This window comes from Fusarium tjaetaba (genome assembly GCF_013396195.1).
Source record: "Fusarium tjaetaba strain NRRL 66243 chromosome Unknown NRRL66243_c0000125, whole genome shotgun sequence".
NCBI lineage: Eukaryota > Fungi > Ascomycota > Sordariomycetes > Hypocreales > Nectriaceae > Fusarium > Fusarium tjaetaba.
Window position 1 is genome coordinate 158819 of NW_023501321.1, and position 14757 is coordinate 173575.

A 14757-nucleotide genomic window follows, 5' to 3' on the forward strand; every position below is an offset into this window, starting at 1 on the left:
CCCTCTCAGGCCTCAGCGGTAAATGCGCCAGAGACAATCACTAACGATTCGATCTTGATCCCTGTCTCGCTAACACCATTCAGCAGATCCACGTGCCAACTGTACCGCTCACACTAGGTTCTCTCTAGCACCAACACATTACATTTCACTGCATTACATTTTGCATTTTCTGCCCCACGGAAACCCGCCTCTCCGTCAATCTCACTTCCGTCTTTCCGATTACACTTCATCCCTCCCTCGCAATGCCTCCCCGACGAGCCTGCGACACATGCTATAAGCGAAAGGTAAGATAAAAAAAACATGTTTTGTTTCCCTCCCGATGACATCAGACCATTATATTAACACTCTGCTATAGATTCAATGCCTGATCAAAACGCAGGGTGATCCGTGTGACTGGTGCGACAGCCAGGGGCTCACATGCACCTTTGATAGAGTGATCCAGAAGGACCCAAACAAAAGGTAAGCTTGTTTTTTGTGACTGCCAAGGGGTGAACCGTTCCATTGGGTGCTTCAGACTGACGCTTTCAGAACTACTTCCGATGTCGTCCAGGAACTATCACGTCGCGTGGAAACGCTCGAGGAGGCGCTTCAAACGGCTTTGACGAATAGCACAAACATGTCCATTGGAGGCCCCTCGCCATGGTCTGAACCAACAAGTCTTCGTTTCGCTTCATCCCCAATCACTCGCCAACCGGTGATAAGTCCGATTGGTGTATCGCCAACAATACGTTCCAAGGCCGTTTACAAATTATGTCGCTGCCACATCGGGACAAACTGGTATTTCAAGGGAATAGGTATTCTCTCAGATCGCGGCTGGCAGTGGATCTCAGACGGAGCAGGGGAGCGCGTATTTCTCGAGAATTTCGACATTTTCGGAAATCCTGCGCCGCCGCTTGGCTCTGTTTCATTTTCTGAAACGCCGAGGGTTCTGCCCCCTAGGGCTATCTGCGCGCATGTCGTTGAGTTATTTTTCAAGTCCAAAACAGCTGTTATCTTTCCGTTTTTGGAGAGAGGCCTCTTTGAGGGGACGTTGAGCAGGGCGTTTGATGAGGGGGTTGGTGATTTGGGGAGGAGGGCGCCTGCTGAGGCTTGTCTTTGGGCTATGATTGCTCTTGTTGTGAGGACGACTGATGCTCAGCTGTTGGGGTTTGCTTTTGAGCCGAGGGAATGTGTTAGTGAGGCGTCGAGGTTGTTGGGTGTTGTGAGTGGGATTACTAGCTTGGACAGTTTGCAGGGAACGCTTCTTCTGGTGAGTGATAGAACCGTCAAGATCGTCAACGAGGCTGACGAAAGCAGTGGGCAAGTCAAAAGACCAGAGGGCAATGCCGCGAGGCAGCAGTCAGCTTCGCCAGCGCATGTCGCATGGTGTGCGAACTCGGCGGCCATTTCCCTCTGCCACGACCGGCAATCTTCCCCCAACACATTCCAACATTCGACGACCAAACAAGGCTGCACATCCGGAGATTATTCTGGATCTGCTACTGCTATGACAAAGATATGTCCCTACGAACAGATAAACCGCCGCTACTCAATTCAGATCACTGCGATATGAGTGATGCTGAAGATCAAACACTATGGTACCACAGCCTCCCGCGAGATACAAACCTCGCGAGAATCAAGGAAAACGCAAGCAACATTCTATGTTCTCCACGAGCCTTCAAGTACACGGAGGGCGAACTCCTCGCCCATGTTCGACAGCTCGACGATGAGCTTGAAGAATGGCGCTTATCAATCAGTGCAAGCTATCGACCGCGGTTATCCATCTCATCAGATTTGGTGTTCGGACTCCCTGCATCTTTGACCGAGAGAGATCGGATGAAAGAAAGGGCATATTTCATAAATCTACAGCTCGATTACCTCTTCACCATCATCAACATCCACACACTAGTTCGGAAATGCGGCGACTTCGAGGAGAATCTTCCAGATGATCTCCACAGCGTAGTCGAATCCAGCGCTGATCTTTCCATCGAAGCAAGTCGTTCCATCTTCCGAATTTTGAACCAGATAGTGGAACTCTGGGAAGAAGACGCGTTATGGATAGTATCACACTATGCGCCTATGGCTGCGATGCCACTCTTCATGAACATCCTGATTCACCCGCTCGGTTCTTCAGCAGATAACGATTTGTATATCTTATCGTCGATAAGCAAGATCACACGGAAAATTCCTTCTGATAGGCTTCCGATGGAGGAGATTGAGCATATTCAGGAGATTAGTGAGTTTGTTATGGAGCTTGTACGGTTAAATCACAGTGCGGCTTGGAAGGTTAAACGGGGAGAGAGAGAGCATGACCTTGATATCATTCATACATAGGAACGGGGATGAAGAATACACGACTCAAATGATTACTCGGTTCTTCGCTGGTAGTGGTGGTGATTGTCTCACGAGCTAGATACGCCTTGCACCTGGCTAGTAATATCAAGGACAAGTGAATAAGTTTCAGTTTGCAAGTCATATATTCATGCGATACTATCTGATTGAACCTTAACTAGTCCTTGCCAAGCCCCCAGTACTACGCATGTGGATTTCACTGATGATCGACCGGATGTTTCCAGCTTGGCAATAATGAATGGGTCTAGGAATGTGTCAGACTCAAGACAAAACGTATGCGAGAAACACGATACTTACTCGACACTAAATTATTACCCAACAAGAACTTATTCCTCACCCATAAGGTGCGACAAATCCCGAGGGCACTTCCGTCCACTACAAATCCACTCCCCAGCAACCTTCTTACAAGAACACTGCCTCTTCTCCAACCCACTCTCCTCAGCCGGCAGACTTCTCGGACACTTGGGACCACCGCACAACCACTCATCTCCAACCTTGTGGCACGAACACTGTCTCTTCTCAAGCTTGTTCTCCTCAGGAAGATCGCGGGGACACTTGGGACCGGTGCAGATCCACTCGTCGCCGATCTTGTGGCATGAGCACTGGCGGGGGACGAGATCGCGCTTTACTTTGTCGTAGCACTTTGTGCCCGTGCAAATCCACTCGTCGCCGACTTTCTTGCAGACGCAGGCGCGGGCTTGGATGTCGCTTGGTGAGGAGGGGGCGGCGACGGTGAGGGTTGCGAAGAGGGCGACTGCGAGGGGGAGGAACTTCATTTTGGCGGTTGATGAGCTGTGAGGAGAAGATATTGGTTTGTTTGATGGTTTTGAGTTGAGAGGAACTGATATTCAAAGGCTAGAGTATTGATCTTTTATACTTGAATCTTCATGATCAACACAACGATATCTCCACCTCCACAGTCAACGCGATAGCCCGATCAAAAGATCCTAGCAAGATATATCCAAAATAAGCTCCCTCACACATTTTCGGAAGTCGGTCCATCGATAAGTCTGGCACTTTTGCTCCCCGTGCTCCTTTCGCCTAGGATCTAGACCCAAAGTGGAAGGTGAAGCAACGTCAACCCGCCTCTGCATTCACTGTGTTACCCTGCATTTGCTCGCAACCATCGTATTTGATAAGTATCGACTGATCGAGACTAAGTTGGGGGCCGAACGTGAGGTTATTCACGATTGGCTTTTTAGTGGCGGGTTTGATTCTAGGCTGATGGGATTTATGTTGCCAAGGAATCCTTCGGTGGGAGGAGAATGGGGACTAAACGAAAACTAACAGAAGTTCTTTGCTGACCAAGAGTTTTGTTTGAGTCAATTGAGAAGGTAGTATTTGCATCTGACACTTATCAGGTCTGGATGACAGTACGGGAGCGATTTAATCATCAGCGGCAAATAAGCTCGGGATATGAAGCAAATACTCCCATTCTTGCCAGTCTACGTGATAAACCATCAGTCAATTCAGTCAGAATACGCTTGAAGGGTGATTGGCAACGGACACAACATTATCTAGAAATCTATAGACAAAGCTGCTCTAGAGGTTGAATGAAGCTTAAATATCATAAGCTTAAAGCATCAATGAATGATACAACTAAAAACAAGCTTGATACGCATCTCTATCTACGCGCACGATTCGCATCGTAACCCAACCTGCCATACCAAATACGGAAAAGGGTCGATTCGGAAACGCACAACAGTTCCCGCTGACTGACAGGGTTCACAGTGGCGATTGGCTGGCAGCCGAGACAGAACGGGCCCTCGGGCTAATACTGATGATCCTGCAGACTGAGAGACAGGGCTTATATCTGTGATACCTTGTAGTCGGCCGCTGCTGTACTGAGCAATGCCGATATCTTTAGATCAGATGACCTTTATGCCATGTTGATGGGAACTTGTTCTGCTACAAAACAGGAAGGCAATGAGACGCAAACGTCGTATAGCATTGAGGCTGGGTAGGGTCGAAAACTCGGGACTCTGAGATCTGAAAATACAATGGTGGGACCTCATGCGATCTACCATATTATATATAGATTCTATTCTAATTATTCTATAGTGCTGTTGTCTACGTATTTGAACGCTCCGTATTCTCATCACAGCTGGCCACTAGTCGTGAAAGCATCCCCACTGCTCGTATCAATCTCGACGTAGGAGTTTTCTGGTATCGCCATGCCAAAAGAGTACTGCGAGTAAGAGTCGTCACCAGCTTGGACACCAACAGTCGGGTGGTCAACAGTATAAGTGCGGTAGTACACGAATCTCACCAACCCAGGATGATCTTTATACAAGCTAACGGTGAAGTGAACCGTGTCTGTAGAACCATCATCGCGTAGCGCACCCATGGTGTACTCAGCAGTGAACGTCTGCCCCCTAGACGTCTGATGAACCTCGTACGAGATGCCTGAGTTGCAGACATCGGACATCATATACATATACTCAATCCAGTATGGAAAGATAGCCACTGATGGGTAGTATGTAGTAAAGGGAAGCTCGTAGTTACCCTCGTAGAAGTTGTCTGGAGCTACGAGGGTTAACATGCCGATTGTACTAACATAGACTGTGTTTGAGAGGTGGCCGTATATGCCGACTGGGAAAGGGAGGTGAACGGTGTCGTATTCATCCATGTGGAAATCTCCTGAGGTGAATAGAGGTGTTGGGTTTGCGAGGACGGTGGTTGGAGGAGGACAGCCAGTGGTGGTGGTGCCCGCTGCGGTAGTTGTCTCAAAAGTCGTGGTAGTAGTCTCATCTGTCGTTGTAGTACTCTGTTCAGCCGTTGTCGTGCTCTCTTTAGCCGTTGTGCTCTGTTCGGCTGTTGTTGTGCTTTCTACAGAAGTTGTAGTACTGTCCTCCGCAGCAGCAGTGGTAGTAGTCGTTCCATCAGTTGTAGCACTGGTCTCCTTTGATGAAGTCACAGTGACGGTAGTGCTGTCACCAGAAGTTGTTGTACCCAGTCCAGATGTTTCAGTGCTGGCTTTTGCTGAAGTTGCTACAGTGGTAGTGCTGTCCTCGGATGATGTAGTTCTGCCTCCAGATGACATCGTGACAGCGGTAGTGATGTCTCCAGATGTTACAGTACTGCCTTCCGATGTTGGGATCGCAGAAGTACTATCCTTGGCCGTTGTACTGCCGTCTTCGGATGAAGTAGTGATAAGAAGGGTAGTCTCACCAGATCCTGTTGTCGTACTAGCATCAGTCATTGTAGTGCTATGCTCCGATGAAGTCGTGGTAGGTGAAGCACCACTCTTAGATGTAGTCGCGATAGTAGTCGTAGTGTCTTGGTTGCGGCTCGTATTGTCTCCAGATGTTGTTGTAGCAACACCCTCGGACGAAGTTGTAATAGTAGTGACACTTTCACCGCTTGTCGTAGTGTCGCTACTGGGTATTGATGTAGTATAGTCTGTTGCTTGAGTTGTTGTACTGCCCTCCGAAGATGTGACGCTATCAGTGGTTGTTGAACCCTCAGCAGTTGTTGCCGTGCTGTCCACAGAGATAGACGTAGCTGTATCCTTGGTCACAGTTGTTATTGTAACACCCTCAGATGTTTGTGCTGTGCTCTCCTTGACAGCAACTGTTGTACCATCTGTAGTTGTAGCTGATGTTTCAGCCGAGGTACTGGTTGCACCAACTGCACTAGTAGTGGTTTCAGTCCTAGTTGTCGTCTTTGCCGTAGTTGCGGCGGTGTCGATAGCAGTTGAAGACTCAGTGATTGCCTCGGTCTCCGTTGTATCGGTGGTGGTAGCGCTTTCAGCAGTTGAAGAGACAACGATAGTTGTAGTGCCGTCAGCCATAGAAGTACTGCCCTCAGCTACAGTCGTGGCCTCAGTGGCGATGGCACTTGTCCCGATCGCATTCGAAGAAGCTTCAGTCTTTGTAGATGACTTTGCGCTGCTAGTGGCTGTATCGATGGTAAATGCAGTGGTTGTAATAGCACTTGCGACACTTGTTTCCACGGTAGTAGCCGTCTCGCTCTCGGTCGACGTTGTCTCCAGAACAAGTGTCTCGGAGCCTGTAGAGGACGGTGCAGAGATAGATATCATAAAACTCAAGATAGATGAGCCTAATCGCAGTTAGTAAGACAGTTCAGCTGACAATGAAGTTATTCCCAGTGGCTTGGCACTAGCTCAGCCAACTCAATAATGGCTTGAACTTACTGGCACGGGAGGCTACCGGTTTACACGGGCTTGCGATGACCGACTGCGCCACCAACAAGCTCAAAGCCATCGACGAGATTCCTTTGAGATGCATGGTGTTTAACGAGAGACTTGTCACGAGCGCCGTTGTAACGACTGGAGAGAAGTACAAAGCAGCAGCCTAAAAGCAGATGAAGAAGGAAAAGAAAACAAAAAATAGAACGGGAACAATCTTCATAGTGGTACGCTCCTTAGCATTGCCCGTGCTTTTCAGCTCTTAATCCTTTTCTTTAATGAGAATCAATAGTCTGTTCAATAGTTTAGAACTAGCGGCTTTAAACTGTCAGAAGCGAACAAGCAATCTTAAAAGTTAAGCGAGAGACAAGCTTAAATTTTGACAATGTCGAAGTTGGCATGTCAATACCTGCAATGTAAAGGATAATGTATACTGGATTAATCTGCCAAATTTTAATATCGGCGGATAACAACCACTTTAAATTTGAAGGGATCGTCAAGCATAATTTGATGTTACGAGATAGCGACTTGTAGACAGTGGATCTCTTTGCCCCTGTCAGAATCGTGCTGGGATCAAGCCGTTTGCCTTGTGGATACAGGGATTGTTAGGCGAGTCCTGTAAGGGTCCAATGGCTTTGACGATTCCGACGATACCGAAGGGGACCTCGGAGTAGGAAAAGTGACGAGGTAAAGAATCTGGTTACTACATATCCCAAACTATTAGAAGATAATCGTAGCTGACCCCATTCGCTAAGCAACAAAGGTTGAGCTCTTCCGCTTTACTCATCCTGATCCGGGTTGGGAGTTGGTCAAGAGACATGAATTGAAACCCCTCACTCTTTGAACTTCCTAGGAGGCTGTGACGTCTATGAAACCACATCGATTCGGTGTCTCTAGGTCGAGATCTTATCCTGGACCTCTCGATGGCACTTTTACACAAGCGTCAGACATGCGTTATGATCATGTTACTATGAGGCAAGATATACGATGAACTCATTTTCAATGCCAACTATGTCGGGTTCATGAGTAGCTAGGAATCGAGCCTCCCTGTTCGATGCGGAAAGGAAGATTATATGACAAGCTATCATGTATATAGCATAATACAATATGCAACAAGTCCGGCTGACAATCCAGCGCCAAGAGGTACTTTTACAGCGCGTACATCATGGCCTGTAGATCTCCGTGACCCCTGGCTTAGCCTAGGGTCACTGCTCACTAGACAATCAGAAGACACGCGAAGCAGGTCTTGGCTTAAGAAAGCTAAATATCAAGTGGCAATAGGGGGTGGTTAGAATAAAGTATTATTGATACTTAGAGCTTTCACTTTTTTATGTTTGTTTCCTCCGACAAATAATCCCAACTATGTTATGTCTATGCCATAAATTATACAGTTACGGCTGCTATGTCTAGATATTCCCGAGGCAGCTATTTGCAGCTGAGAGAAGGATATATACAATATCAAATGATAATAAGATTTCCTCCTTGATGATATAAGAAAAGAAACGCTCAAGTACTCTGTTGTGCCAGATTCCAGCCCTGAGTCCTAACATGGTCCAACATGGTCTCGAGTGTATGGCGATCCCCAGCATCACCGAGGTCCAGTCGTGCAGGGTGAATGGGACGCAGAGATGAGCGATTGCGTCGGTATTCCCATTCATAAAATTGCACCTTGGTTCCAACAGCCACAGCTCCGAAAAGCTTCCTAGACCCATTGGTGTTTTGCTCCATATAATGGGTGAGCTGGGTTGCAGCCGAGGCCCATCCGCTGTCGCTATCGTGCTCTGAACTCTTACATTCAACCATCAGAATCTGGTACTCCATGAGCATTCTAGAGTCCCGGACGAGGCCAGCTCCGACCAGCCGAACCTCAATAACGACTGCATCGGGTTGATCATTGTTTGCCAAGATTGCGGCTTTGGGGGCGACCTTGTAGGCTGTTTGGGCTCCGACAGCAGGGAACCAAGACTGGAGAATTGTGTTCCAGAGCATCTGGATGGGCTCCTCATAGGTGGACTTCTGCGCCATCAGAATGGCGCTAGCAAAGCCAACGTTGTAGAAATTGAAAACTTGCCCGTCCGCCATGCTGTTTGAGTGGTTGGATAGATGTTGAAGAATATACCAAGAAATTGAGTGGAATCAGAAAAGATGCTTGCAAGAGAGAATATATGTAGTTTACTGATTTTTTGCCTGGATATCCAATTTCAAGGCGGGAATCATTGACTCTTATACCTGGCTCAAAGGTAAGCATGTCCCGGCCATCTACAGAGATGACCTGAAACCCTTTAGCCGCCATCGAGCCAAAGGTTCCATTGTCATTATTGGCCGCAGAAACGAACTTCAAATTACCTTCCACTGAAGAAAACAGCCGCGCGCCTATGAGACCATATTGGCCGGCGACACGCCAGCTTGTTGCCAACTTTAGGTACAATGGCGGTTCGTTCAGGGCCGTACGGAGTAGATTAGTGGATTAAATTAGGACTGAGTGGGGTTCATAAGCGCTGCTCGCTCGGCCCGACCATAGTGCGCTTATGCCTAAGGCATTACTACCCCTGGCCCACAACTTTCTGCCAGGCAGCCAGTCAACTTCACATTCACTGACTACCTACCTACCAACAACTTCCAGCAATTTGTTCTTATCCTTTTGCCTTCATCTCATATTGCGACCGGTACCGACAGAAACTGGAACCTAGAAGGTCTCCAGAACGAGGTGGTGGATAATACCATTTTGAGCTAATCATGCACGAGTTCTGTGTTCTCTGTGGAGTCATCCTTGTGCCATGCCCATCCTCGCTACCAGGTAACCCTCCTAAGCGACTCGATTGGAAGCAAGAAATCCGCGCAGGTTAGTGCAAGGTCTTGCTCCGGTCGTTCCAGATGCTTATTCTATCACAGTCACGTCTCACGGAGGATTGTCAACAGTCACCCTCACCGGTGTCGGCTATTCCGATGGAAGTGCTCTTTTGGCTAGCAGCGACCATGATACATCTTATATGAGTCCGGAACATCAATTGGCATGGCACTACTTGAACTATTCACCAACGACTAGGATATGGACATTTGCCTTTCACGAAGCCTGCTGGCAGCTGTTACAACAAAAGGTTTCCTTGTCCAAATATAGCCAGGCTGAGCCGCAACGTATCGCAGAACTTTTATTCCGCCTGCTCAACTGTCTACCATATGACCGCTTCAAAGTTCCCTGTCCGAGCCATGACTTTGGTGGTGCCCTCAAATTCTGGAAGTCACCGTTGAGTCTGCCTGAGTCCCGGAACTTTATCCTGGCCGATCCTACCACGCTCGCTCTTGGGTCTGTAACCCAGACAACCAAAGATGTTTCCGAACTGCTTCATACCACATCTGACTTTCAGGTTTCTGAGGATATATTCGCAAGGCTGTCGCCTGAAATTGTGCATTTGGTAATCACCATGGTGGATTCAACAGACCTTTGCAACTTGCGACTTTCATCAAAGTTTGTATCGAGGATGACTAGCCCCGACCACCTTCCGCAGTGTTTCTGGAAAAGCCGCTTTTCAGCTGACAGAGAGATGGGCTTCTTTCCGTTCGATCACGAGCTTTACCTACAGTCAAACTCCAAGCTCAATTGGCGAAGGCTTTACTTTGACTTGAAGTGTAATCTACGCGACGAATCGGAAACTGGCCACATGCGCAACCGCCGCCGAATTTGGCTATGCCTCGATGTTGTGGCAAGGTCGTTGATGCCACTTCTTGACCAGGATTTGTGTCTTCAAGACCGCCAAAGCGTGGAGCAGGATGTGATTTCACAACGATACGAGCTTGGGCAATTTGTGCGGACCCCGATAATAGAAGATGCTCATAATGATCTTCCCAGTGAGATGGGTGCACGATCTTTTGGATTTCAATACATCATCTTGCGACCACAAAACGCGGACATCGGCTCAAGGATATCCCTGTCACGCATCTTGTTTGATGGGGATTATTACATTTCTGGTATCAGGCTCTTCGAGCCTAGCGAAACCAACAGTTTTAAAGAGGTTTCTAGTGTTGGTTACATCATACCTCAGACAGAAATTCATGTACCTCTCGGCCCCAACCATCGCATGACCGGGCTGCGGGTCGCTGCCTCTGCAAGCGGTATAGTTGGTCTTAGTTTTCGCATCGACAACGGGACTGGTGCTATTGCTTGGAAAAGTGTAGGCACTGTTACTGATCCTCCTGACGGTGTTGGTGTCGCGATTTTGGAGCCAAAAATTGATTCCCAGTTGTGTGGAGCAGTAATCGGATTCGATGTAAGTTTGAGACTCTTCTCCAACCTAGTATCAGGTTAATGAGACATTCAGGCATGCAAAATTGTATCACTTCAGGTCCTTGAAGAAGGCATCCAAGGCACAGACATGCAAGTTGCTGCAACGAAAGTGCCAGGTTCGCTGTCTGGGCTCTGGCATCCCAACGAGCCAGACGCCTCCGTGTCTGGAGTCATTCATCCCTCTACACCCAAAGATCAGCAGACAGTCGCCCCGCCATACTTTTTAAATATGGACTTTGGGGGCCCCGGGGGAGCCTTTATTTCGCGTCTCAGTCGAATCACTGCTTTACACGATGACCAGCACGGATCCTTCAGAGGGTTTACCTTTTCCTATATAGATGGTCGTACCAAGAGTTACGGTACGAGGATGGTCATAAGTACTGCAGGCGATCGGTCTGCTTGTATTGAGCAATCGTTTTCTATAGATGGACCAGGGGGCGAGAGAATTGTTTCACTGGAAGTCGCGCCGGACTCGTCCTCAGAGACTGAGAACATCAGTGTCATCAAGGTATAGTTTTTAACAACTTTTACCAGCTAACTAAGGAATGAAAACTAATCTAACTGTCGCATATCATAGCTAATGACCAGCTATGACCGGACTTTGGAATTCCGAAGGACGTGTTTATCCTCAGTCGACGAAGTCGCGCATTCATTGCAAACAATTATCCCGCCTGTCGGGATGCCCATTTCCGCAATACTTGCCAGAGTTCAGGTAGGCAGCACTTTTGGTTTGAGCCTTTTTCTATTCACATGACTGATCAGTCAACAACCATTATAGCTGCGTTCAGGGGTCCTACAGTCACTAGGTGTGCAGTATAAGACTCATTTGGCTGCTAATCCCTCGAAGGTACCCCTCACAACTACCAGCGCGGAACACAGTAATCTGCATAGTTTCCAAATGGATGAAGGTACTGTGGAAAAGGCACCTAGTTCTCTTCGGCGCTCTGAGGGCTGCTTTACCTCAGTCATGCTATTCGGAGTACGGCGCATAGGTGTGTCAAAAGGTCTACCAGGTCGAACACGGGAGTCTGATCACGTTGCCGGACTCTGCTTCGAGTTCTGGGGCTCATCACATCCTGTTTACGTTGGCCAGTGGTATTGTGAAATTGGCTACCTTTCTCTGAATAAAGGCGAAAGGATATGCCAATTCACCTTCTGGCAAGAGCAAGGATCTTTGCCTGGTAACACTTCCAGAGAGAATGCAGGGAGAATCACTGGAATCAAGATCAATAAAACAGGGCTTGGACAGAGGGACATGGAGATTGTCCTTGGCGACAAACAAGAGATGCTCCCGTACTCGTTTACAGAGAATCCCTACGAGCGACTGGTAAGGACACCACGGTCAAGAAAAACGTCGGAATCGATGCTAACATTCTAAAAGATGGGCCTAGCCTGGATTTTCAATCGCGAGTGCGATTACACTTCTGTTCTCACAGAACCGTCAGAGCACTTCCCTGAGACTTCTCTGACTTTGAACAGCATGATGCACATGTGGCCAAACAGTCGCGCTCCAGACAAACTGACTTGGCAGGTCGAGGACGAACAAGGCAACTTATGCACAGTCTCGCGAATTCATGCTGTCTTTTGCCCCAGCTCTGGAAAGCTCTCTGGCTTCATCTTCGACTACGGTGCCGGCCAGATATCCAGGACTGCAGGATCCGCATATGGTGTCAAAGCTTCTTTCAGTGTTGACTGCGGTGAATGGATAACCTGCATGGATGTACAACTTTGGAAAGAGAAAAGTGAAGTAGTGGTAAGCAGGTCACGTTTATTCAGCATGATATTTAAGGATTCTTACCAACCGTTAGTTCTATACAAGCACCGGCAGAGTAAACTCCCTGTCACCTTCAGGTCTGTCCGACCAACCACGTCAGAAGGACCCAGCAGATTACCAAGTCTTCGATTTCAACCATCTTGAAAGTAGCAGGACAGTTTCACGGGAAAGCTTGGGCGAGAGTTCGGAGTTTAGTGATGAGTGCGTTGGCATATGGGTGACGATGAAATGGTGGCCTCAATATGCAAACGTCGTCGAAGCCGCTGGCCCTATCACTGTTTCAGAAGACGAGGGTCGACAGTAAGGCAACAAATCCGGCATGGGAACTGTTTTTAGTATAGCTGTTTGGCTCAAATTGCGAAAGCAAGCCAAGGACCTTAATTTTGTATTTATATTTACTATAGACTTCCTTTAGTCAAGCAAGGACTGAAGAAAATATCTTAATATTCTTACTACTTCCCTAAACTTAATACTATTATCTAATATTTAAACTCTTACTAAGATTACTTTCCTTTAATTATTATTAATAAAGATATCTATTAATATCTTTAAATTAATTAAATATAGCTATTTTATATTAAATAGCTTAATTTTATTATAGCTTTACTTTGGTTTTTTTTTTAAAAACTTTAGTATTTGAGTTAATAATTTAGTAATATTTTTCTATTTTAGTTAATTCTTAAAGGGATAGTATATATTATACTATTAAAGCTAGTAATATAGCTAGCTATATTATAATAATCCTTATTAGGGACTTTAGTAAGTTTGTTTTAGTATCTTCTTCTAAGCTCTTGAATCTTATTACTTCTTAAGGACAGTTTATCTTCTCGCTGATTCTCCTGAAAACTATATAAGTTACTTATAAACTGCTCCTGTTTTAAAAACTACTATAATGAGATCATATACGTAATTTGGCCATTTTACTCAGTGTTGGACAGTGAATAAAAGCTCGGCCGTCGGCCTGACTCAGCCACGTTCGTTGACTGGGGCATTATCCGCCCCTGCTAATAGGATAGTGACCAATGGATGCTGCACGATAAATGCCTCCAATTACTTATTCTATTCTTCTGCTTCTCTTCAATACTACAATTCTATTGACGATTTCCTCTATCCAATGGCCAATACACTCCCTCTCGAACTTCTCACCAAGGTGTTTGAGAATATTAGCCCTTGCGACCAGAGATCTACCGTTCATTCTTGTCTTCTCGTCAACAGGGAATGGCACAATGTTGCTATTCGCTTACTCTACAAAGACCTCGTGTTCTTTGTCGGCCCTCGAATAGATCTCTTCATAGCATGCCATGACCAATGGGCCATTTCTTTAACACGGTCTTTGACTCTCTACATAAATCGCCCACCTGAAACACCAGGAGGTTTTCATACCGACACTCACGATTTATTCCTTCAACTGGCGATTCGGCACATGAGCAGTCTCAGGTCCTTTTCTCTAGCGCGCCATCACCGAGACCCGTTCTGTTTCATCCAGATGCCGATCATTTCATCCCTTTTGAGGAGAATCCTGTCAAGTTGCACAAGCCTGGAGCTTGCGTTAGGTACATCGGATAACATCAATTACGACCTCAACGGACCTAAACCTCATCTTTGCGAGGATCTGCGGCCCCTGCTGCCACGAATGCAGCACGTGCATATCGATATGAGTTGTTTGTGCGATGCATTGTTTGGCACTTGGGACTCAGATGGATGCTTTCATCCCATCGCGCTGCCGAATATGCAGCGTCTGCACGTTGATTGCGTGGGCACGCAGCACAAAACACCGTGTCCAGAGAGACACCAGGATGAGACGTCTGTCTGGAAGTCGATCATCCCAGCGCTGCAGCGGGTAGTTGAGCTGCCAGATACCGCTGGGGCAGACATCACTGTCTTGGGATCAGTGGCGCCGATGGGCTGCTACAGGCGAAATATTTACACCACATTACTGCGTTGTCATATAAAAAGAGGTCGGACTACGACTTGGGCTTTTCCCACTACTAAATACGAAGTTGAGGGGGCATCGCAAGGTCGGTTTTGGAAGTTATCGCTCGTTTATATGCGTTTGAATGACGGGGCGGCGTACATGACTCAAGAAGTGGATATACCCATTGGCTTCCGGGCGGCCATGGAGGTTACTAAACACATACGCGAGGCTGCCTGCAACTTGGGGCAGTAGTGCAGAATGGGTGCCTGACGAGAAGCTCACGATCAAGACCTGGGAACAGTGGG

At 47.3% G+C, this 14757-nt stretch overlaps 5 protein-coding genes across 5 annotated transcripts; 2 read left to right on the plus strand and 3 right to left on the minus strand.

The window, feature by feature from the left end:
- Positions 1–242: 242 nt before the first annotated feature.
- On the plus strand, positions 243–2313 carry FTJAE_6475 (uncharacterized protein; the record flags this gene model as incomplete). Its single annotated transcript, XM_037353091.1, has 5 exons — positions 243–284; positions 356–459; positions 529–1171; positions 1235–1365; positions 1587–2313. 5 exons carry the CDS (start codon positions 243–245, stop codon positions 2311–2313), a joined length of 1647 nt encoding a protein of 548 aa, XP_037206483.1.
- A 344-nt stretch (positions 2314–2657) lies between these two features.
- FTJAE_6476 (uncharacterized protein) lies at positions 2658–3107 on the minus strand (the record flags this gene model as incomplete). Its single annotated transcript, XM_037353092.1, has 1 exon — positions 2658–3107. One exon carries the CDS (start codon positions 3105–3107, stop codon positions 2658–2660), a length of 450 nt encoding a protein of 149 aa, XP_037206484.1.
- Positions 3108–4429: 1322 nt separating this feature from the next.
- FTJAE_6477 (uncharacterized protein) lies at positions 4430–6581 on the minus strand (the record flags this gene model as incomplete). The annotated part of the gene is made up of 2 exons (XM_037353093.1): positions 4430–6393; positions 6488–6581. 2 exons carry the CDS (start codon positions 6579–6581, stop codon positions 4430–4432), a joined length of 2058 nt encoding a protein of 685 aa, XP_037206485.1.
- Positions 6582–7987: 1406 nt separating this feature from the next.
- Positions 7988–8563, minus strand: FTJAE_6478 (uncharacterized protein; the record flags this gene model as incomplete). The annotated part of the gene is made up of 1 exon (XM_037353094.1): positions 7988–8563. The coding sequence occupies one exon, from the start codon at positions 8561–8563 to the stop codon at positions 7988–7990; it is 576 nt and encodes a 191-aa protein (XP_037206486.1).
- Positions 8564–9217: 654 nt separating this feature from the next.
- On the plus strand, positions 9218–12841 carry FTJAE_6479 (uncharacterized protein; the record flags this gene model as incomplete). The annotated part of the gene is made up of 7 exons (XM_037353095.1): positions 9218–9323; positions 9374–10746; positions 10822–11271; positions 11341–11475; positions 11611–12090; positions 12145–12516; positions 12572–12841. The coding sequence occupies 7 exons, from the start codon at positions 9218–9220 to the stop codon at positions 12839–12841; spliced, it is 3186 nt and encodes a 1061-aa protein (XP_037206487.1).
- Between the last annotated feature and the right edge of the window lie 1916 nt (positions 12842–14757).